Genomic DNA, 26,169 nt, shown 5'->3' with positions numbered 1-26,169 from the left:
AAAAAATCTTAAACATTAATGGCCACACAAATGTGGATCAGTCAATGAGTAGCTACAATGATTATCTTCACACGAACTATAAAACACAACCCTGCCTTTTTTTTGTTTTCGTAAAAAAAAAAGAAGAAACATTATAATATTATTAAAACTGACATTTAACAAAAAGAGACAGGGTTGTGTAATTGTATAGCCTACATAGAGTGAAGAGAATGTACATACATATTTTAAATATATAAAATAAAATGACAAAACCCTTTTTGTTAAATGTCAGTTTTAATGATCAATAATAGCCATTATAAAAGTACACTCAAAAAAAAAAAAAAGTGTCTAAACATAAGATTTATGTATTTGAATTGCATAACAAATTCCCATGCATTTGGTTTACATAGTTTTAACATAAACCAATCAATACTCCTGAATGTGATTCATATGTTTAAGTCATACATAAATGAAACAGATAAGATTTATGTAATTGTATTAATAAACTGAATGTGATTTATATTTGTCAGTCGTATGTAAATGAAACAGGTAAGATTTATGTAATAGTACACAGAAAAACGCCCATGTTAAATTAACACTGCTCAGTGTTCATATGTGTGCACACTACAGAGTTAAAGCGGTGTTGAAGTTAATGAGATCATTAAGTGATGATTGAGCATTAATTATGAACACCTGCTGTTAACAAGCAGAATCACTGAAGGAAAGAGAAACACAAGAACTACAACTGACTTCAGACACAGCCTTAGATGAAATCAACTGAAGAGAAAAGAAGACATTAAATCTGTGAAGATCTCAGCAGAGGAGGATTAAACAACTCCACAAACAGCTTTACCAGCTTCACTTATTACTAACCAGACTGACTTTATTTCATTTCCGTTTGAATTAAATCAATAGTTGTATTTTAAAGTCACCATGATGGTGGTTAGCGTTTGCTTTAGTTGGGCTCTTGACCATTGACTCTTTGATATAACATTTTCTCTGGCTGCTATAATTATGTGTTTATAAAACACGTTTGTTGCAGCAAAAAAGCCAAGAGAAAAAGAGATCAAGTGATGTTGGCTGTTTATTGATGATGATGATGACGACGACAAAGTCATCATCATGTAATTGCCTCATTCGCTGATCTTGTTCAGTGTCTAATGCTTTTTAATATTGTTTTATTCATAACAGAAGCCATTTGATTTTACAGCATGAAATCTAACAGTGTTGTTTATCAAACAATATACTTTATTTATTTTTTTTATAGTTAGTGCACAAAAACCTTTCATCTATGGCATTACTTAGACTCACACAGACATCAAGAAACAGCATATGAATCTCAACAATGGTGACAAAAGATACAAAAAATCCTGATGCATAATTTATTAATGCCGCAATGCATGCTGGGAGATATGGGTGAGTTTTGATTGGTGGTACCCAGCATGCACTGCAGCATGAAGTATTTCATTGATTGTCACCATTGTTGAGAGTCATACACTGATTCTTGATGTCAAAGTAATAATGTAGAAGAGAAAGTTTACTGCACTAAATGTTTTTAAAATTCTTTATATTATTTGATTAACTGTTGGATCTAATGCTGTCAGGTCACACAGCTACTATAATAAATAAAACAAAATCACATAAGCCCAATAATCAAAGCATTAGACACTGAAAAAGATAAGTGATTCAGGCCACAATATGATGATTACACTTTCATCAATAAACAGCCAACATCACCTGATCTCTTTTTCTCTTGGCTTTTTCGCTGCAACAAATGTGTTTTATAAACACATAATTATAGCAGCCAGAGAAAATGTTATATTAAAGAGTCAATGGTCAAGAGCCCAACTAAAGCAAACGCTAACCACCATCATGGTGACTTTAAAATACAACTATTGATTTCATTAAAACGGAAATGAAAAAAAGTCAGTCTGGTTAGTAATAAGTGAAGCTGGTAATGCTGTTTGTGGAGTTGTTTAATCCTCCTCTGCTGAGATCTTCACAGATTTAATGTCTTCTTTTCTCTTCAGTTGATGTCAATCTAAGGCTGTGGCTGAAGTCAGTTCTTGTGTTTCCCTGTTCTTCAGTGATTCTGCTTGTTAACAGCAGGTGTTCATAATTAATGCTCAATCATCACTTAATTATCTCATTAACTTCAACACCGCTTTAACTCTGTAGTGTGCACACATATGAACACTGAGCAGTGTTAATTTAACATGGGCGTTTTTCTGTGTACTATTACATAAATCTTACCTGTTTCATTTACATATGACTGACAAATATAAATCACATTCAGTTTATTAATACAATTACATAAATCTTATCTGTTTCATTTAGATATGACTTAAAAATATGAATCACATTCAGATTATTGATTGGTTTATGTTAAAACTATGTAATCCAAATGCATGGAAATTTGTTATGCAATTCAAATACATAAATCTTATTTTTAGACAAAATTTTTTTTTTGAGTGTATAAGTAGCCTTAAAGTTATAAGAAGCTATACAATAATAAATAAAGCAAACGATTCAGTAAAACATAAGTCATCTCTCTAGTAGGCTACAACATTAAAGTTAAATAGCCTAAATATATAAAGTTATGAAATTTCACTTTGCCCTCAGCCAAAAGATTTGCAAGGTAACAAATTATAGATTAAAGAGACTAAAGATCACCTGTTAGATATACACAAGACGAATGCTATCTCGAGACTAGACTATACAAGTTATAGAGACTATAGACTACACTGTTAGACCTTACCAGGTTTTTTTACAGTAAAATACTGGCAACACTGTTGCCAGTAATATACTGTTAATTGTACAGTTCTTTACTGTAATCTACAGTATGTTACTATAAAAATGCACTAAATTGCTCTAAAACTCGAGTTAACTAATTTCACTTGCAGAAACCGACTGCCTTAAATTGACCAACTGTCAATTTAAATAATGTATTAACTAAAATGTATAATGCATAAATAATGTGAGCAAAGTATTACTGTGAACTTCTTTCATTTGAAACCACTAAACAACTATTGTTCATAAAGAGATTTCCACTGGACCAACAACTACACAATCACCGCCTGTTAAATAAAGCAACATGCAGCATATCATCAATGTTTGTAGATCTTCTCCTGGACTGAAGCACAGGCTCTACTCTTCTGCACAACGGTGACCCAAACAAATAATAATAACAGTAAACTACTGGCAACAGTGTTGCCAGTATATACCTGTTTTATAACTTACAGTTTATTACTGTTAAAATACATTTTGTGGGTGTGTCTTTTTATCTTACACTGTTAACCCTTTCAACCCCACAGGTAAACCCACACTACAAAAAGTAAAAAGTAACATTGACGCAGTGTTGCAGTGAGATAATTAAGGGAATATGTTGAATAATAAGTGAATAAGTGAAATAAGTTATTGTTGAGCATTAGAAATGAACACCTGCTGTTAACAAGCAGAATCACTGAAGGAAAGAGAAACACAAGAACAGAAAATAGAGAAACACAAGAACTACAACTGACTTCCAGCCATTACACATTATTACACTTATTATTAAACAGTATGACTTTGTTTCTGTCATACATCTACATAAGTTGTTATTGAGATGTTTAATTGAAAATGTTTGGTTTGAAGTTACCATTATAGAGATCAGTGTTTGCTTTAGTTGGGTTCTGGACTCATTCACTTTTTAACATTAGTTTTTCACTGCAGACTGATCCCATGAAATGGCGTATGTATGAGACGCCAATTCGATTTCCATCAACACGCATGCTATCAACACGCATAATCTCTTTTCAGCGTGTTTATCAACGCCGTTGACTTAACGTTACATTACTGTATATATAGATATGACCTACCCCAACTCCCTAAAAGTCCCTAAACCTACCCGTCACTGGGGTTAATCTTCTCCTACCATCCTAGAAAAAAAAAAATCGATTCCCCGGTATCACAACAAGACGTGAAATAATCACGCTGGTCCCCTTTGGAAAACGTGTAGATGTCACAGTTTAACGCCCATACACGTTTGCCATATCTTGAAGATATCTGTACAATTTCCTATACCATTGTATAGATTATAAATGTAAGATCCCTTAACTCTACTCCCACACCTAAACATACCCATTTTATGGACAATCAGGGCTCTAGAGTGCGACCAATTTGGTCGCACATGCGACCAAATTTTGTAAGGGTGCGACTAAAATTTTTCCTAGGTCGCACCGGTGCACCTAACGTCCTCGCATCCGCTGCCTCTCCACGAACTAAGTGTTTGTTCTCCTTTGACGGAACTCACACACTCATGGGAACTCACACTCTTCTCTCACGCTTAATGAGTGATGACGGAGGACAGAATTAAACATTCAAACGTAGCCTGGTTACACTTAAGGTCTGTGATATTAGTCTGATTTTATTTTAGATTTCGGCTTCCAAAGATTATAAAAAATAATATATTGAGGTAAAACCATTAAAAACTATAGCCGCATTCTATCTAGCGCAACTTCTTCCCTTCGCAGCATTACACTGTCATTTCTCCCTAAAACTCAAACCTAACGACAGAATCAGCACGATCGGTGATTGTTGTAAAATGCAGTCTAGCTACTGTTGCTAACTTGCGAGACGCGTTAAATAATTAAAAGAGCTATTAAAAGCACAAAATCTGCGCAAGAGATGTTGTTCGCAAGGTGGCACGCGCTCCGAAACCGAAACCGAGACAAGCAAATTATAGCCTACTTTGGGTTTAATGTGCGTCTAAACGATCAAATGTACACAAAAGTATGTCAAAATGACCGGCTTGGAGATTCACTAAAAACAGTTTATGTCTTAAATGGACGTAGTTATGGAAATAGTTGGGATAATATGGTGCATCAGATCAGTAGCAGATCTGCACTCGGTCTTAAAGGGGCCGCAGTCTAGTAAACATGCGGACGATTGCGCCATTACTGCGAATCAAACAACAAGAGAAAAATCACTACAAAGCTCTTGAAAGAATAACTTCAGCTTTATTAAGCATTAATCTATTTATGAAAAATTATGCAGTGTTATTTTACATTTGATTACTTTATTAGATTTCTTTTTAGACTAATATATATATATATATATATATATATATATATATATATATATATGTATATATATATATATATATATATATATATATATATATATATATATATATATATATATATATATATATAAAAACAAAAATAACCGATAAGAATACAGTTAAAGTACCGGATCGATAAGCAGTATCGGTAAGAGTAGGAATACCGTTAAAACCCTTTACTCCCCGGTCAATGCTCCGACAACAGCCCAGACATGAAGCTACTTCAGCCACCATTCTCCCCAGTCCCTGGTAAGCAGAGGTGGGAGTAAGTCACTAAATTCAAGTCTCAAGTCAAGTCCAAGTCTTAACATTGCAAGTCAAAGTCAAGCCAAGTCATTCTGTTGTAAGGGTCAAGTCAAATCAAGTCAAGTCAAGTCATACTCTTTGTCAAGTCAAGTCAAGTCAAGTCAAGTCAAGTCGCAACTTAGTCATCAAGTCATACCAAGTCACACACAGGCTCGTTTTACACATTTTTTAACTCTGGGACTTTTATTTCTTATTTAGACGCAGAGGGCTGATAGGTAAAATAAAAAATAAAAAAATAACTTGTGTGTAATAAATAAAATATTGTTAAGAAGCACATTAAATGCTCTAAAAAAATAAAAAAATAAATGAACACAAGTAAACAAGAATTAATAAAACTTTTCCCATCTTGTGCTAGCCCTACATAGTTATTTTGCTGTGATGTCCTCTATGAAAGTGTAAACGAAACAAAAACATTAAAAATGTCAATTTAATCCAATTAGGCCAACGTGAAAAAAAAAAAAAAAAAAAAAAATTTCTAAACATAAGATTTATGTATTTAAATTGCATATAGCATTTCCATCCATTTGGATTACATAGTTTTAACATAAACCAATTAATAATCTGAATGTAATTCATATTTTTAAGTCATATATAAATGAAACAGATAAGATTTATGTAATAGTACACAGAAAAACGCCCATGTTAAATTAACACTGCTCAGTGTTCATATGTGTGCACACTACAGAGTTAAAGTACCATTGAAGCAGTGTTGAAGTTAATGAGATAATTAAGTGGTGATTGAGCATTAATTATGAACACCTGCTGTTAACAAGCAGAATCACTGAAGAACAGAGAAACACAAGAACTACAACTGACTTCAGACACAGTCTTAGGGCGCTTTCACACTGGCAGTTTAGTGCGGACCGGGGCACGGTTCGCATGAAAAATCGCTAATGTGAACGCTGTCATCGGACCCGGGTGCGCACTAGAGTACCGAACCCGAGACTACCTGGAGGAGGTGGTCTGAGCTCGGTTGCTCCCGAACCGTGGCGCGGTTCGCGTAATGTGCAAGCAACACGGACTCGGGTGCGCGCTTGTTAAGGAAGTATAGTATCCCGCGCATGCGTATCACTGTCGCATCAGTGAAAAATCTTCTGCGAGCAGCAGAAACACGGCGTCCCCTGGATATGTGCTGAATTACACCATGTAATGAACATAAACGTAGTTGTCTCTCACTATGTTGTGCATAATAGCACCAAAAAAACAGACAAATTACAGCTATGCTCAGTCGAGTTGTATTCTCCATGCGTTTTCCGTGTGCGTTTGCGATGACGTAAGATCACTGCAAACGCACCTGGGTTCGATACAACTAATTGAGTGTGAAACCAGACCAACGCTGCGGGGGGCGCCGGGAACTAGCGCACTCGGGTTCGGACCGCAGCAAACGAACCCAGTGGAAAAACGCCCTAAGATGAAATCAACTGAAGAGAAAAGAAGACATTAAATCTGTGAAGATCTCAGCAGAGGAGGATTAAACAACTCAAACAGCTTTACCAGCTTCACCTATTACTAACCAGATTGACTTAATTTAATATCCGTTTTAATGAAATCAACAATTGTATTTTAAAGTCACCATGATGGTGGTTAGCATTTGCTTTAGTTGGACTCTTGACCCTTAACTTTTTAGTATTATATTTTCTACGGCTGCTACATTTGTGTGTATATAAAGCACATTTGTTGAGGCAAAAAAAGCCATGAGAAAATTAGATCAGGTGATATTGGATGTTTAATCATCATGTAATTGTTTGAATCTCTGTGTCTAACGCTTTGATTATATACGAGTTGTGTTTGTAATGTTGTTATATGATAGAAGCCATGTTAATTTACAGCATGAGAGCAATGTTGTTAGCCAAATAACATTTAGTGCTTTAAACTTTTTTTCTCTACATTATTACTTCAAGAATCAGTGTATGACTCTCAACAATGGTGATAATCAATGAAATGCTTCATGCTGCAGTGCATGTTGGGTACCACCAATCAAAACTCACCCATATCTCCCAGCATTCATTGCGACATTAATACATTATGCAGCTGGATTTTCTGGATACTTTGTTTGATTGTCACCATTGTTGAGATTCATATGCTGTTTCTTGATGTCTGTGTTTGTCTAAGTAATGCCATAGATTCAAGTTTTTGTGCACCAAGTATTTTTTTTTTTAAAACCTATTTTAAATAATAGGTATTTGATAAACAACACTGCTAGATATACTATAAAATCAAATGACTTCTATTATGAATAAAACAATATTAAAAACACAAGTCCTATATAATCAAAGCATTAGATACTGCATAATATCAGGGATTAAGGAAATTACATAATGATGACGTTTTCATCATCAATAAACAACCAACATCATCTGATCTCATGGCTTTCTTAACTACAACAATTGTGCTTTACAAACACACAAGTATAGCAACCAAAGAAAAGTTTACATTAAAGAGTCAAGGTTCAAGAGTCCAACTAAAGCAAATGCTAACCACCATCGTGGTGACTTTAAAATACAACTATTGATTTCATTAAAACGGATATTAAATAAAGTCAGTCTGGTTACTAATAGGTGAAGCTGGTAAAGCTGTTTGAGTTGTTTAATCCTCCTCTGCTGAGATCTTCACAGATTTAATGTCTTCTTTTCTCTTCAGTTGATTTCATCAAAAGCCCTATTCGCACTGGATTAGTATTATCTGGGGACCTCGTGTGATTTAGAAATTACCCACCCACATCTGAATTTCGTGTGGCGCATTCGCACGGAATAAACGAAGCCTGTGATTTTACTCGAAATTACTGACATATCTCCCGGAAATGATGTCAACTAGCTATTGTTTGGAAATATCTTGTCGTTATTATAGGTCTAGCTGTATGATATAACATAAACAGAAGAATGTTCCTTACCGCATGCTGCTATACATGTCTGTAAGGAACATGGAACAATGTGCTGCTCACCCCTCACAGCCAACATTCACTGGCAATCCTATAGCTACGATCCGCTTATTTGGGACTATTTCGGCTACAAAAAGAGGTACTTTAACTGCAGTGTTATAAAGTTGTGGATGGTTGTCTTTTTAAAAAAAGTATTTTGTCTTTTATTTTTCGTGTTTGCATTTATGAGGAAAACGTGACCGTCATAACGGACGCGACCACTCTGAACGCAGCACTAAAAGACTGCTTTAAAACTTTCACAGATACCTAAAACAGAAAGCACAAAGCCTTTCTTTAAAACGAATTTCGTTTTGTATTAATTGTATCTTAATTTTAATCAGTGTTTTATTATCCAATTTCCTGGATTTAATAAGTAAGTAAATATAGATATTCAAGACACAGAGGGCGCCAGCGCCTCAACTGAACAGCGCTATCATCCATTAACCGAAACTCAGCGTATAAGGTAGCCTACTCTCCTCACACACGTAAAAAAAAAAAATCTCTACTTTTAAACAAAACCATTCAAAACAAAATTAAATTAAATGTGCATTTCTCTCCAGCGCGTTCACTAGGATACTGCGAAGATCGTGAGTCAGTAGCCTATCGTCATCTTTGCAGCCGACACAGAAAACACTTGTTTATTAATAAACAATTAAAATGTTTCATTGCAATAGTTTACATATTCAGAATCATTACTTTTGCTGGTTCCGTTTACATGAACGCGTGACTGCATCAGCACCAGAGAGAGAGAGAGATTTTTTTAAACTTATTTTTAGGAATTATAGCCTAATGAACAAACAAATATCTATAAAGGGCGCCGCCAAGTTGTATTGCGTAGAACGTTCACCAAATTCTTACAGAAATAGGTTCTAAATATTGCAATGTTTTTTTTTCCCAATATCGTGCAGCCCTAGTGTAGGCTATAGCCATGACCCTCCACCCAAATACTATCAAAACACTCAAACGCAATCTCCATTCTTTGGGAAAGATGGATAAAAAAGCGCACAGAAAAGAAAAAAAAACATTGACAAAATTATAAACGACCCGCCAAATCACAGAGATGCCGATTCGCACGGGACTAATATTATCACAGGACCTCGGTGTTCGGCGAAATATGGTAGGTCATTTGCGGGGGAATTTTTACTTTACAAATTACAGACATGGCCGATTCGCACGGGATTAAGATCACAGACAATCTCCGCGATTATTACAAATTACTAGAGGTCACCAGGTAATACTTATCCCGTGCGAATAGGGCTTAAGACTGTGTCTGAAGTCAGTTGTAGTTCTTGTGTTTCTCTGTTCTTCAGTGATTCTGCTTGTTAACAGCAGGTGTTCATAATTAATGCTCAATCATCACTTAATTATCTCATTAACTTCAACACTGCTTCAATGGTACTTTAACTCTGTAGTGTGCACACATATGAACACTGAGAAGTGTTAATTTAACATGGGCGTTTTTCTGTGTACTATTACATAAATCTTACCCGTTTCATTTACATATGACTGACATATACCCACATAGCAACATTGTGTCGGCCCAGATTCGGCCCACATCTGGCACACTCGGAAAGATGATCTGGCCCACATGCAGCGTGGAATTACGGCACTTGGGTGGGCCGCTCCTGTTTGCCAAATCTGGGCCACAAGCAGGCCATAGCAATGCCACATGTCAGCCAAGAGCAAAGAAATAAACCAAAACTGGGCCTTATCTGAGCCACAAAATCTGTATATATTAAATATGAAGTCATCTCAGCCTTAATAAGCCTGTCAACAAGCAGAATCACTGAAGGAAAGAAGAGAACAGAAAAAGAGACGAGCAGAAACACAAGAACTACAACTGACTTCAGACACAGTCTAAGATGATCAACTGAAGAGAAAAGAAGACATTAAATCTGTGAAGATCTCAGCAGAGGAGGATTAAACAACTCCAATGCCAAACTTCTGTAGACGTCTGCCAGAAATAAAGTCAGTCTGGTTAGTAATAAGTGAAGCTGGTAATGCTGTTTGTGGAGTTGTTTAATCCTCCTCTGCTGAGATCTTCACAGATTTAATGTCTTCTTTTCTCTTCAGTTGATCATCTTAGACTGTGTCTGAAGTCAGTTGTAGTTCTTGTGTTTCTGCTCGTCTCTTTTTCTGTTCTCTTCTTTCCTTCAGTGATTCTGCTTGTTAACAGGCTTATTAAGGCTGAGATGACTTCATATTTAATATACACAGATTTTGTGGCTCAGATAAGGCCCAGTTCTGGTTTATTTCTTTGCTCTTGGCTGACATGTGGCATTGCTATGGCCTGCTTGTGGCCCAGATCTGGCAAACAGGAGTGGCCCGCCCAAGTGCCGTAATTCCACGCTGCATGTGGGCCAGATCATCTTTCCACGTGTGCCAGATGTGGGCCGAATCTGGGCCGACACAATGTTGCTATGTGGGTATGAATCACATTCAGTTTATTAATACAATTACATAAATCTTATCTGTTTCATTTATATATGACTTAAAAATATGAATTACATTCAGATTATTAATTGGTTTATGTTAAAACTATGTAATCCAAATGGATGGAAATTCTATATGCAATTTAAATACATAAATCTTATGTTTAGACTTTTTTTTTTATTTTTTTTTTTTTAGTGTGTTCACGTTGGCCTAATTGGATTAAATTGACATTTTTAATGTTTTTGTTTCGTTTACACTTTCATAGAGGACATCACAGCAAAATAACTATGTAGGGCTAGCACAAGATGGGAAAAGTTTTATTAATTCTTGTTTACTTTACTTTATTTTAGAGCATTTAATGTGCTTCTTAACAATATTTTATTTATTACACACAAGTTTTTTTTTTTTACCCATCAGCCCTCTGTGTCTAAATAAGAAATAAAAGTCCCAGAGTTAAAAAATGTGTAAAACGAGCCTGTGTGTGACTTGGTATGACTTGATGACTAAGTTGCGACTTGACTTGACTTGATTTGACTTGCAATGTTAAGACTTGGACTTGACTTGAGACTTGAATTTAGTGACTTACTCCCACCTCTGTCAACAACTAAATATCTGTTAATTCTCAACAATAACTTTTGTCCGAAAGAAATAATGTTAAACTGGTTTGTAAACTGGTTTTACACTCAGTGACTTCTTGTGTTTCTCTTTTTTTTTTCTTTTTTTTTTTCTTGTTTCTCTGTCCTTCAGTGATTCTGCTTATCAGGTGTTCATCAGTTTCTCAATTCACTCACTTCTTTTCATTCACTCTGTCAAGTGGACTATATTAGTGAACTAATGTAGGGAATAGTGAATGAGGGTATAGGGTGTGATTGGGAAAACAGCCTCTGAGTGTCGATTTTGAGCACTGTTAATTCACAGTATATTCCTGTAGGCTATTTTTGTTTTCTATGGTATATTACTGTTTTAATGGAAACTGGTATGATATTGTCAGAATTTGGCCTTTTTTTACAGCAAGGGTTAACAGTTTAGAGACATCAGAGCCAGCGGCAAACGTCAGAAGGACTAGCCGAGGAAAGGCTGTTCTCAGCAGGGTACATGAGCGCAGAGCGTCCAGCGATCCCCTGGATCTCACGACTCTGAAAACGTCAGATCAAATTTTCAAATAGGTGCTATCTTTATAAATAAACCACATATTTGAGCTTTAATCAACTACATTCTCGCCTGAAAAACTCTTAAAACTACATTTCGTGACACAATAACAGCAGTATTTTTAAATTACACAGGGTTTTCTCCTCTGCTATTGACGCTTGCTGGTTGGTGCGAGATGCATTCTGGGATACCTGGCTGTCTCAAGTCCACACAAGTCACCTCTCGATGCATCATCAGTAAAAGGGGCGGATCAAGAACACATCCGGGGATTTGAACTGGACTTGGCTAGATGTGAACTTTGAATTGGGACAGTACTTGGGCAACGACTGATGACGTTTCACAAGTCCACAAGAACACAAGTACAGACAAGAACGCATATTGAGAAACGGCCAAGGACTATTTCTGACTATGAATTGTGGAATATTCAGAACTACTGTACAGTGAATGACAGCCAGACACTCCTGAGAACAATCTACAGGTTTCATACATTTCTATAAATACATTTGCAGGACTTTTGAGGCAAATATTCATAACCAAACCCTGCATGAAATGTCTGTGAATACATGCAGAATAAAAATAAAAATCCATGTTCAAATTCACCAGAGCATATCTTTATTAAAAATGAATGATAACCCAGGCTCTTGACAATTGTTAAGTTACTTTTTTTCAGCCATTTTAAAAGTTTTCAGAAAACATTTCTACATTGGTAAATCAGATCAACATGGCAGCTTTAACGTCCAACAACTGCGTTTTCTGTCATTGTTGACTTACAGAATTGAAGCATTATTGAGAAGTATTAAACTCAGCTGAAATTATAAAGATTGATTGTAACTCTATTGCTGTGTTTCAGATGCTGAATGATGATGTCAGAGAGTGTAGAAATAACACTGTCATTGCTAACTTTGTTTAAAACTTGTTTAGTGTCGCTTACACACTTCAACATTCGACATATGAAACACAACAATGGTGACGTTTTCTGAAAACTCCTGCAAAGACTGAAACAAAAGAGACTTAACAAACATCAAGAGTCACAAGCACAACTAAAGTAAATTAAAGTATAGAGAAGTGAAAGAATGTTTCAGGAACATCACACTAACCTTCAAGTAACATTTTGGACATTTGATAAATGTATAAATGGACATTTTTCACGTTCCCAGAACCAACACTGAATATTGGAGAACGTTCTTGTAACTAAACTCTGTTTGCTGGGAAGCTTTGTGGTTTATTATAAAATAAACATTTATTTAAATAACGCTGACACACGTACAAGACATACAATAATGACCCTGAGGAATCACTGTATGGATTTACAAATCAATTGGAGGCAACAATATGTTGCTACTGTATTTTCTACAGTAAAGTACTGGCAACAACAGCTGACGTTTTTATGTAATTATAGTGATGCAGTAAATATTTCATTCTTCTGACACACACACACATCTATCCAATGATACAGAGTGGCGTTTTCCTAAAAGCATCGTAAGCCTAAGTTGATCATAGAGATCATTGTGTCAGTTGTTCTACGATCAACTTAGGCTTATGATACTTTTCAGAAAATAAGCCAATAGAGACACAGTGTGTAACATTACCAGGTGAGATGGTCACTGGTGTGACAGTTGTAGGGCTGGTGTTAATGCTGCCAGTGTCTGAAAGTTTGGATGAATAGTGATTAATGAACAGAGACACAAATATCATGAATGTGTAGAAAGAGCTCATGTGAATATAATTACCTGCACAGTATGCAAGATTGTAATCTGAAGAACACACAGTTGGTCTAACCAGCTCATAGACATAATAATTGTCTGGACAGGCTTTGATTTTAATGGGAAAAGACCCGAACAAGCAGCAATAACTCCCAGCGGTACCGACCCCATAACCGCAGACATCTCGAGTGATGACTCCATCTGTTACTGTTGGGTGTCCACCACGTATCCACAGTGGGACAGCAGTGCCACATCTGGACTGAGCAACACATGTGTCTGGGATATGAGCGCTCACACCATTAATGTAGAGACGATACCAGCCGCTCCAGGAGACAGACCTGTCACAGTTTGTGACTGAAGCATCTGTATTATTGATGGATCTCCATGCATTGTCCAGCACAGTGTAGTTGTAGCAGGGGTCTGCAGAGAGATTAGCTGTTATGAAAATATATTAAGAAATAACACATTTCTGAAAAACATGGTTTATTACAAAATGTAACCAAAAGTGCAGCTTTAGACATTACTTTTCTTCTTCTTCTTCTTTTGCTAATTCAGAGCGATTCATTTCGATCCACAATATTTTTTCAAATGCATTTATAGTATTATTTAAACAGCAATGCGTCTTAAATAAAAAAATAAAACATTAAATTGGAAGTAAACACGCTACATACCTGTATAATCATCTATATATTATTATTATTACTATTTTTTAAGATTTTATTTCCAGTTTCTTGGTCTAAAAATGACCATTTCAAAACTACCAGTGCCAGGTTTTCAGCGGGAATCCATAAACTAATATTAAAGTAACAATCTGACATTCAGTTTCCTCAATATTTCATATGCAAATAATGAAAAAAAAAAAAAAAAAAGGCTGAGAAGAGATCAGACACGAGGTGCTCAGAAAAGTGTCCACTAAAGCTCAGGAGGGACAGATTCGACACATGCGCACTCCGACTGCACCAGTCCTATAGAGGGCAGTATAGTCGTGACTCGTGTCAGCTACAGGACCTCTGCTCTGAAGGACAAAGAAGAAGAAAAGCTTTGTGTTCCACTTCTGAAGATACACAACCTCAAAGAGACTGCTCATGTTCCACTATGTGTATGTGTGTGTGCTCTCCACTGTGTGTGTGTGTGTGTGTGTGTGTGTGTGTGTGTGTGTGTGTGTGTGTGTGTGTGTGTGTGTGTGTGTGTGTGTGTGTGTGTGTGTGTGTGTGTGTGTGTGTGCGTGCGTGCGTGCGTGCGTGCGTGCGTGCGTGCGTGCGTGCGTGCGTGCTTGCGTGCGTGTGTTCACACATACTTGTTTTTGTGGTATAGAAGGACAATGATGACCAAACCAGTTTGGTGGTGGTATATGGGGACACACCTTTCCCAATGCCCTACAGTGGTGATAAAACTATAAAAAAAATTGTTTTATTCTGCAGATCACAAATCTGACTTCAAATGTTCACCAATGTTTGGTGGTACACAAGGACATTCCCGCCCATCCTAAAATGTTCTATGACATAATTGTGATTTTTGGGGCCCGACCTGATTATGAGGACACTCATTTTACAATACACTAAATATGTAATGTCAGTGGATTACAGGGACCAATGTGTTTTCAACAAACGTGACAACACGGTGTATTACCAAGACTAAGGTGATTTAAGAGGACTGGATCTTAAACACAATACACAACTGCACAATCCAACAATATAAGGACGAGTGTGTTTAATGGTACATGCCCACATACAACACACAAACCTGACGATATGGTTCATTACCAAGACTAAGGTGATTAAAGAGTACCGGATCTCCAATACAATACACAAAACAACTTACAACATTACAGGGACAGAAGTGTTTTAGAAGTGCTTTAATTATGAATTCAATAATATCATCATAAACATTGAGTTTTTTTTTCCAGTTTTACCATGCAATACCATCATGTCATGCCATTTTAAGGGGAAAGTGACATCCACAAACTTAAAAACATGGTCAATAAAACTTGCACAACTGTGTGATCTTTCAGAAAGCATACAGTATCATTACTGTTTTGACATTAAAATGACAAGCAGATGAACCATTCAAAACTTCAGAAAGATTTACAAAACAGCCCTTGGAAACAGGCACATTTTAAAGATGTCATTAAACAGGCTTTGAAATGTATGAAATAAACTCACTCAACATCCAATAAATGCTGCAACATGTAGAGAAACCGACTTATAAGGGACGGTTTACCTAAAAAGACAATTGTGTTATTTCCAGAAAATGTAAACAGAATAGTCAAGTTTCAAAGCAGAATTACAGAGATAACAGGAAAAGTGTTCAACAAAGTTTGTTTGGGCTGTACATCAGCTCTAGAAGAGTATAGTGTCATTAGAATACAACCATCATTGTAAGTACATGAGCTCTCATGTGTTTAGAGATTACTAAAGTATGTATTCTTCTGTACAGAGAATGAGAGTGAGGCAGAAACACGCATCACTGCAGATGAGTAGCTGAGGATCTCTTCAGCATGCTGATGCGCAAAATACAAATTGAAAATTAAAGTAAGTCGCAGATGCTCAACACACAGTAATCTTCATTAAAAGTAGTGAGAATAAAATGATTTGACCAGTACTGATGCTACTCTCTCTCCTATTGATCTTAAAATTCGCTGATGATACATAAAAAGATGCTATAGCGGTAGCTTTCGATGACTTGAACACCGTTTATGATGGATTCAGAGATTCTCCAAATTAACACTGACTGATCACTGTCATAAAACATAAAATTAAAACAATTTCACATTATCAATGATATACTTGAGCAAAAGAAGGATGATGATGCCCAAATAAATTCAGGTATGATGGTATTCAAACCACTCAGTATTAATAGTGATCAAATTAATGAGATGAATAGTGACTTTAGATTTAAAACAGGGTGACATAAGTTGTAATCATGTATATAGTTAAAATATATGGCCATAACCAATCAGGGATGCATGATATATTGGACACCATATCAGTATTGGAAAATAAATGCTCATTTTTAATGTTATCGTTGTCAATCCGATAAGAAAATTAGGCCGATATATTAACACTAATAAATAATGGATTATTTCCTTCAGCTTCAGATGTGCGCTGTTCACCATGATGGTTTTGAAATGTTTGAATCACAAATCTGTGAAATCAGCGCGTTTTTACAGGGAGAGTTCGCTTGTGGAATTGTAAGTTGTAATATTTTGTTTTAATTTTGTGATATATATCTGATTTATCTCATATAAGATGCATTTGGCTGAGTTAATGAGCGCTGCAGTAAAGCGCTTCACTGTACGCCTACCGGTGATCATCTCTTCAGCACGCGCGCTCAAACAGCAATGCAGAACACACTTCATTGTACCGGTGATGATCATTAGCTTCAATGCAGAACATTAATTATGATTGGGACTGTCATATATACATAACATTATAATGAGAAAACTATTGCATTAAAAACGTTGTGAATTCTTTGGGTTTAGTTGCTGTGTTTCAGCGTGTTGTCATGGGAGGAGCGCATCCACAACAGGAGTTTCACTATGTAATAGTTGATTACTATTAATAATAGCTCTGTGCATGTTAATCTGTGCATGATTTTGTGCAAGTATAAGTTGTAATATTGTGTTTATTTTGTATAAATATCTAATTTATCATATATAGGTTGTGTTCTGTTGAGTTAAAACCATCTAACAAAGCTTCAGTTTATGGGTATTCCTTCAGCTCTTTAGCTTTAGCGCACGCAGCTCAAACACAACGTTATTTGAAACAGAAATATTAAAGATGTTTAATATTACTGTAATATTAAAAAGTTTAATATGTTTTCAAAAACACTGCTGCGTTATTATTCATAACAAGTACTTTTATTGTTCTTGTATCATTTTCATCAACAATATGGTTTGAGTAAAATCATTCCCTTATTGTCCGTGCGGAGGCCATTTCATTTTATTTATCCATGGCATATGCATTTTGATTCTTTATATGTAGCCTAAGTAATGTTGTTCAATAACTTGTTTGCATTTTAATTTAATTTAATTTATTATTATTATTATTATTTGTAAGGCAATAGATGTTTTAGTAAAACTTCACAATACATATGTTATTGCATTAACTAACATGAATTAACAGAGAGAAAAACTTTTGTTAATGTGAGTTAATAAAATATGTGAGTTCATGTTAGTTCACAGTGCATTAAATTAACAGATACAACACTGGATCCTAAAATGTCTTGGAAAATGTTGAGATTAACGTTAAGTAAGATTAATAAATCATGTAGAAGTATTGTTCATTCATTGTTAGTTCATGTTAACCAATACTAACAAGATGAAACCTTATTGTAAAGTGTTGCCATTTTTGTTTATAAAGAAAGTTGGAAATATGAATTTAAAATTAATTAATTTTAAAAGTTAAGGAATCTTACACCGGTTCAAACTAGGCTACTGTACTGTATATGTTTGATTTATGTTTAAGTGTTTGGGACATTGGCTTTAAATGATGAGCGTTTCATTTTTGTAATCAGGCTTTCAAAGTATATAATTATATATACTTTGGATTTAGATTTATCGGCTAATATCAGATGTCGGCTTTCAAATATAAAGAATGATCAGTTATCGAAATCGGCCCAAATGTTCATATCGGTATATCCCTAATTTGTTTTCCAAAAAGAAAAAACAAAACAATACCTTCTGTACATCTCTGACTTCTGACTGGGACAGGGACGGGGACGGACTTTTCATTTCGAGAGTGGAGGGTTCAACCTCACTGAGAGTCTACAAAACATAACATTAGACATGAAACACTGGTGTAATTATGTGAACACTAGATCTCACAGATGTCTCTGCTTCGTTTGCTCATTCTCTTCCAGCACAACTCTCACTTACCTTGTCTAGTCCCACAGTAAGAGCAGCACAATCATCACTGCCTGATGACAACTGGCTCTTATGGCTCATCTGAGAATATGAAATTAAGTGTTACATACAGAAACACTTCACCTTAGAGTAATAAAAAAAAAATCATAATAAATGGATTATACAAGGGATAATGTACAGTCAGTCAGTAATTCATACAAAATAAACATGGACAGGATAATCAGGGTCCCGAAACACAGCTACCTATCAATACATATTTGCACATGAAATATTGATTTGAGATAATATACAAGATTACAAAATAGTTAAAGTTTTCAAATCAATATTTCAATATTTAAATGTTACCACAAGGTAATGTTCACGGCTTTTATGCATCACATTACATGTATTTTCATTACAGTGTGTCAGGTTGTGTGTAGCTTTACACCAGTTTTATGAGGGCATCATAAGAACATGTTCCTGATGTTTGACTTGACAGAAGAATCTCAGTGTGTTAGTTTGACAAAATGCTGTTCTATGAGGACACAGTTTTATGAGGACATCATAAGAACATGTTCCTGATGTTTGACTTTGACTGAGTGTGTTGTGTTAGTTTGACAGAATCCTGGTCTATGAGGACACTAGTTTTACTGGGACACTGGTAACTTGATACATTTGGACGGCACCCTGAGTTCAAGTGTCTGTATGTATGAGAGTGATACGAGACATTGCGCCTGTGCTAGATGTACAGTAAGTGATCGTGACTTCTTACACACACAATCATAATTCAGTGACTGATAACTGTGGCAAATAATCTGTTTCTGAGGAACACTGGAATCGGTTCTATTCTTTAAGGAACTCAATTATTACATTAACTTCTTAGAGTTGCTGTATCTTGTTCAGGTTTTATCTGATTCTTCTCAGTTATCATCTGAAAAAAAAAAAGTAGTAAAAAAATATAAAAAAGACACATAAATAAAAATTTTAGTATTACTTATTGAAAGCCAATTTCAACAGAGGTTGCTATTTTTACCAACTTCTTCAATGATTACATTTAATCTAACAAGCACAAATAGTTGTCTTACGAGAGTATTCTCGTGTTGCGTAAGCCAGCTTATGCTACGGGAAAATCCCTTTTCTCGAGAATACTGAAGCCAAAAATTATCCTTAATTTTGTATTAATTTAAAACGCATTTGCTGCAGAGAACAGACCTAGGCGAGGCAGCTCGCGCGCCTATTGGTCGCTCTGCGGCAACTGCTGCAACCTATCGAGAGGCTGCTCGTGACGTAAGCATCAATGAGGGCGCGGGCGCGCTCAGTCGTCACGGCCCGCCAGAATGGGCGTGGCTTATGCCTTTATAAGCCAGGTCCCGATAGGATGCTCTTTGATTTTTCATCTCTTCAGCGAAGTATTCACATTGCTGGATCTCCGGAGAGAAGCCTGCGCCGTCAAAAAGGCACTGCAGCGGGACGAGAATCTGCATCGCAGAACAAAGTGACTGAGGAAGCCGGCCGTCTTCTCGCCGCCTTCGGCCGCCGCTCCTGCTGCGCCATCCGGCGCCTATATCCTTTCACTGCTTCCATGTGTGTTCGTCGCCGCAACACACACGTTATCCGCTAAAAGAGCCGAGGCGTTGATTCAAATGCCTCGTTCCACCAAGTGTGGCTCGTGTAGAGCCCAGCTCCGCGACGGGGACCGCCACATCCTGTGCGCTTCCTGCCTGGGCAGAAACCACGCTGAACACGCGCTTTCCAAGGGCGGCTACCCGGAATGCGACTCCATGACTATGTCGACCCTGCGGGCTCGACTGGCCGTGTGTGATGTGGACCCCACTCCTCCGCTTCTCTCGTCTGGGCCGCGCCGTAAGAAGCGCCGCTCTCAGAGACCCCCGGAAGGTGATTCTCCTCACGAAGGCACGCCGGTGGAATCCCCGCGTGCATCGCTCATTGACTCTCCCACCTCGCTCACGGATGGCCAGCGCCCGGGTCCCGCCACCGCTCCCACCGTGCCTGACGAGTTCGAGGGAGACAACGCAGAAGAGGACAGCTGTTCTCTTCTCACCTCGGGGAGCGAAGAGTGGCCGGGCTTTCGCTCCAAGAGTCCAGTGGAGTACGGGCCAGCGTCGACTCCGAACTTCTCTGCCTCCTTACCAAGGCCGTGGAGGACCTTGGCCTCGATTGGTCGCTGCCCGAAGAGCCCGCGCCCAACAGGCTTGACGGCTGCTTCCTCCCCGGACGCCGCCCGACACCTCACTCGAGGCCCGCTCCTTTCCTGTCCGAGCTGCACGAGGAGCTGTCCAAGTGTTGGCGGCATTTTCAGTGAGGCTGCGTACTTCTGTCTCTTCAACGCTCTCGACTGTCGACGGTGCGAAGGACAAAGGCTACCAGTCCATTCCTCCCGTCGAGGAAGCGGTGGCGACGCAACTTTGCCCGCCGTCCGCCCGGCCGGAATACAGCACCCCCGCCGCCAGCTTCACAGCGCCGTCAGCCCAGGGACTCGCGTCAGCGCTCACGCTTTTCGAGCCGCCGCAGGCCACCTCCCCCCGGGGACCCAGGCCTAAGATTGCGCTGAACCCCCGAGCCTCCCAAGTCTTCCTGACCACCTTGGGAAGACGACGATGGTCGAGTCCCGCTGCGGCCGGACCGCCATCAAAATCAGCACATTCAGCTCGTTACACAACCCGTTCGCCTGTACTCAAACGCCGTTTTCACGGTGACCCAGATAAATCTCAAAAAGAGCATTATGTCTGTGGGTCCGGCTCACGCCGAAAGTGTTATAAATGTAGGAATTGTGCCCACTTCCCAGTGCTCACCCCTACACATAAGCATGGCCCGTTCAGTGACACTCACTCATTCAGGGCCCACATCAATAAAATCGGCTCAGGTCGCGTGTGTTTCAAATGTAGGAAATGTGCCCGCTGTTCAGTGCTCACCCCTACTCATAAACACCGCCCGTGCAGTGACACACACTCACTTAGGGCTCCCATCAACAAACACCAATTGTGTTTTAAGTGTAAGAAGTGTGCCGCTTCTCAGCGTTCACGCTTACTAGTAAACACTGCACGCCCTGTGTCACATACACATATAAGGCTCCCTTCAATAATACACTCCCCGGTCCCCGTGACAAGAGTATTATGTGTGAGTCAGCCGGCCGCTATTCTCAGCGCGCCGCCCCATATAAGCGCTGTAAACACAGTGTCAATGTATCAACCAGATCGCGTCTCTGGGTCCCTGACACACAGCGACCAGAGCCCAGATTCCATTCTAACCCTAGCCATACGTGCAGAAGCATGGGAAATGATCCCGGGCGTGTCAGAATGGGTGTTGAACATTATAAAGCGAGGCTATTCGCTGCAGTTCGCTCGCAGACCTCCGCGCTTTCGAGCCAGGGTCGAAACTACGGTGAAAGGCGAAGTAGCCCATCTACTTCGCGCCGAGATAGCGAAACTGCTGAAAAAAGGGGCCATAGAAACCGTCCCTCCCGTCCCTAGTACCCAAAAAGGATGGCGGTCTCAGACCCATCCTAGATCTCAGGCGTTTGAACAAAGCCCTTATGAAGAGATTGTTCAGAATGCTCACGACCAGACAAATCCTTGCGCAAATTCGTCTGAGGGACTGGTTTGTTTCAGTGGATCTGAAGGACGCTTATTTCCAGATAAAAATAGCGCCCCGTCACAGGCCTTTCTTGAGATTCGCCTTCGAGGGCCAGGTCTATCAGTACACCGTCCTTCCGTTCGGCCTGTCTTTTGCACCCCGTACATTTATGAAGTGCATGGACGCGGCGCTCGCTCCCCTGAGACAACGGGGTATGCGAGTACTGAACTATTTGGACGACTGGCTAATTCTAGCGCAGTCAGAGGCGGAACTGATAACGCACAAGGCCTTATTACTCAGCCATCTAGAAGGCTTGGGTCTCAAAGTCAATTGGACCAAGAGTTCGCTGTCTCGCAGCCAGAAAATCTCTTTTCTGGGAACAGATTTAGACTCGGTGTCAATGACAGCGCGGCTTACGTCACAGCGCGCTCTGCGAATACAACGCCTGGCAGCGTCATTCAAGGTTGGCAATGTCACTCCTCTCCAAAGTTTTCAGAGGATGCTAGGCCTTATGGCCTCAGCCTCAGCAGTGCTTCGGCTGGGCTTGCTCCACATGCGCCCACTTCAGCACTGGCTGAAGACGCGCGTCCCGCGTCGGGCATGGGCCTCCGGTCATGCACGCCTCAAGGTAACCCAGAACTGTGTTACAGCTCTGGAGCCCTGGAAGGCGACCAACTGGTATCAGTCAGGCGTGGATCTAAAGGCAGTCTCGAAACTGAAAGTAGTCTCGACAGATGCCTCCAACTCAGGTTGGGGCGCCCTCTACAAGGGCAGGCCGACTTTTGGCCGGTGGTCAGGCCAAGAGAAGTGCTTACACATAAACTGTCTGGAGATGAAAGCGGTCGAGAACGCTTTTGAGTACTTTCTTCCCCTCTTAACCCTTAAAGACCTAGAACATTTTTGGGGCGCCTGACTCACCTGTACTTTTCTTTGTTTTTCTAACCCATTCTAGCAGCAAGCATCAAGTGCCATATATCATTTTAAACAGGAGAACCTAAAGTTTCCAGCTAGCTCATTTAAAGTCCCAGTTTTACATTTCTTTTGTCAGAGAATTTATGAAATTAACAGGATTTTAAGAAAAACGGCAGCAAAAAATGTGGTGTTTTCAGTGTGAACTCAAACAGAACTTCCTGAAGTTTTGTTTTTTTCTTTTAGAAAGTTAGACTTGGTTGTTTTAGACTTCCAGATGAAATTTTTTCTACATGTAACAATCCCTCAGCAAGTTATAGCCATTTATTATAATATTATTCTAGGCGTTTTTGAGTAAAAACAGGTGTATTACATTTACTGACAATGTAGATGTGTCCAAATAAGTTCAGGAAGTAAAGTAAATAGAAAAGTTGTTATATTACAACAGAACACTGAAGCAAACATTTTTCTTCAGAAAATGATATTATAATTTGAACATGAACAACAAATGCAAACAATATAACAAGTAGTGACAACTGTGCAATATAAATACTAACAATACAATATACAGAGTGTAAATGAACAAATGGTTCAAATAATCTTCACAAACTAAATACAAAAAGAAATAAACAGTGCAAATGAAGAAATGGTTCATTGAGGGTAATATACTGAGTGCTAATGAACAAATAGTGCAAATAATCTTCACAAACTAAATATAAATAAACAGTGCAAATGATTCAAACAATCTTCTGAATCGGAAGGTTCCACCAGGTCTAACGACTCGTTTAAAAAAAATCAATTCTAACACATCCTCCGATTTGTACTGCTGTTTTTTTTACATACTCATGCTCTTTCGTGTTTTATGCTCTTTCATGTTTTGCGCTCTTTCGTGTTTTGCGCTATGGTCAAAAACTTTGCATCCGTTAGTTTTCATGCGTAGTTTTCAATGCATTGCGTTTGTTAAAAATGTATAAAGAAACGTGATTGGTTGTTAAAATCACCAATCACTATGTTTGTTGGTTGAGTTGATGACCGTTTGGATGAATCTGGGCATGGGGGTGGGACTAAGCATCAACAATCGTTCCTGTTTGGCTCAGAGAAAGAAACCACATGTGTTTCCTTGACGAATCACTGCTACAGATTTTGATGACGCAATCACCGGCACTACGGAGCCACTGAATGACCAATAGAGGGGGGGGGCCAAGATGGCGTCTGTCTAGTTAGACGTGTTGTTTTCCGTCGCAGGTAAATCCGGGATTTGCAGCTAACAACTAGACCACTTTTTAACATGCTATTGCCTTTTACATTTTAACTCGATCGAAGATATACCCTAATCTTTGAATGGGCAAAAAAAGAAATAGGAAACAACAATTCGCTCCTCTCAATACTGAAGCAGACGAGATGGATCTCTCGTGCGAGCCCGCCTTAGAGTCGCTATCCCACACTGATTTTCCATGTCTATCTGAGGCTCATAAAAGTGACTCTCCTGCTAAAAAAAGGAACAAAGTTGGCTCGAAAATGGAGCCTGAGAATACGTCTGAAGTGCTTGAAGCCATTCAGGCACTTAGCTTGAAACTTGATTGTACACTTTCAAAGATTTCAACGGTCGAGAAGACTACGGAGCTTACTTCGGCTAAGGTGGACAGTTTAGCAACTTCTGTGCAACAACTCATCGCCGATGTTAAAACTCACGACGAACGACTATCCGCGATGGAGAAGGAAATGCGAGCCTTGAAGACTGAAAATGTGTCTCTGAGGGAAAATATAGCCGAGGCGCAACGTTACAGTCGAAGATGGTCACTCAAAATGCATGGTTTGAAAGAGACCGATGGCGAAGACGTTAGACGGATTACTATTGATGCTCTTGCAAAAGTTGCTCCGAAAATACAAGGCCAGTTTGATCGGGTGGTGGATGTAGTTCATCGTCTTGGTCGCAAATCTTCTCCGTCAAATGTGAATTCTAAGCGGACCATCGTCATTCTCTTCTCGATGCGCATCTACCGTGACGAGGTCTGGAGAGCTGCCAGAAACTCCAAATTCTTACTGGATAACAACCTTCGCATCTCCGAATTACTGTCACCTGAAGATAAAGCAGCAAGAGAGAAACTGTGGCCGAGAGTGAAGAAGGCTCGCGAGGAAGGTAAAAGAGCCGTGTTCCGCGGTCCGTTTGCTTACATTGAAGGGAAAAGAATTGACTCTAATGAACATTTCTGAATAATAGCCTAAATTAAAAATGATGCATAGAATGACTAAATATCCCTGACTGTTTCACGAAAGGTCTACTGGATGCTGCTTCCCCTGGTTTATAGTTAGATTCGTTTTTTTGCAACTTCAAGACAATAGGTCTTGGATTGGTGCTTTGTAAAGTAAGCTTCATCGTTATTCTTTCTTGTTGATTTATTTACTTTTTTTTTTTTTTTTTACTTTTTTTTATGGATTTTAAGTTTTGTTCTTTGAACATAGCATCTTTGAATGTAAGGGGTATTCGCGAAAACACGAAGCGTAAGGCTTTATTTCTTTTCTTTAAACGGACTGATGCTGACATTATTTTCTGTCAGGAGACACATTCTACGGACTTGGATGTGAAATTTTGGAAATCCCAATGGGGAAACTCGACCTATTTCGGTCATGGAACTTCACAGTCAGCAGGAGTTATGGTTTTGGTGCACCGATTTAAAGGAGACGTACTTAATTCTGTTGCAGATGAAAATGGAAGATGGATAGTCTTGACTGTTAAATTGGACAACACAACATTTATACTTTGTAATGTTTATGGGCATAATTCCAGAGTGTTAAATAAGACCCTGTTTGCTAAAGTTTCTGATGTTGTTCAATCTAAATTTAGTCATTTCCAGGCTTCATATGTTATATGTTCAGGTGATTTCAATGAATGCATGGATGATTTGATTGATAGATACCCTCCCCGTCCCTCTCAAGGTGCTGTTCAATCCAATGTGGCATCTCTTTGTGCCAACTTATTACTTGTTGACGCTTGGCGTTTCTATAACCCTGGAAAGTTAGAGTATACATGGTCTAACAAAAACAAATCTTTGCAGTCTAGAATTGACTTGTTCCTAATTACTAACTCAGCTTTACATTATGTTAAGGAAATTGTTCATAGTTATGCCCCATTAACCGACCATAAACTTATCTCTTTAACTTTAACAGGTTCAGAAAGGAATTCTAGCCTTAGAGGGTACTGGAAATTTAATAATAATCTTCTTAAAGATGATAA

At 38.5% G+C, this 26,169-nt stretch overlaps 1 protein-coding gene and 1 long non-coding RNA gene across 2 annotated transcripts in view; both read right to left on the bottom strand.

Moving 5' to 3' along the window:
• LOC309493988 overlaps window positions 1-3,577 on the bottom strand; it is a 53,136-nt gene extending 49,559 nt beyond the window's left edge. Inside the window, exon 1 of the long non-coding RNA XR_014204166.1 lies at window positions 3,421-3,577. This is a non-coding gene — a long non-coding RNA (uncharacterized lncRNA). The remainder of the gene's footprint in view (window positions 1-3,420) is intronic.
• The window catches only part of LOC309493630 (uncharacterized protein), a 456,302-nt gene that overhangs the window by 182,590 nt on the left and 247,543 nt on the right, over window positions 1-26,169 (bottom strand). Inside the window, exon 15 of the mRNA XM_082162775.1 lies at window positions 13,475-13,531. Coding sequence (XP_082018901.1) covers window positions 13,475-13,531 — 57 coding nt within the window. The remainder of the gene's footprint in view (window positions 1-13,474; window positions 13,532-26,169) is intronic.

Source organism: Leuciscus leuciscus (assembly GCF_965113295.1).
Source record: "Leuciscus leuciscus genome assembly, chromosome: 3".
Lineage (NCBI taxonomy): Eukaryota > Metazoa > Chordata > Actinopteri > Cypriniformes > Leuciscidae > Leuciscus > Leuciscus leuciscus.
Note: the sequence above shows the minus strand (reverse complement) of the source record. Positions and strands in the feature narration are given on the sequence as shown.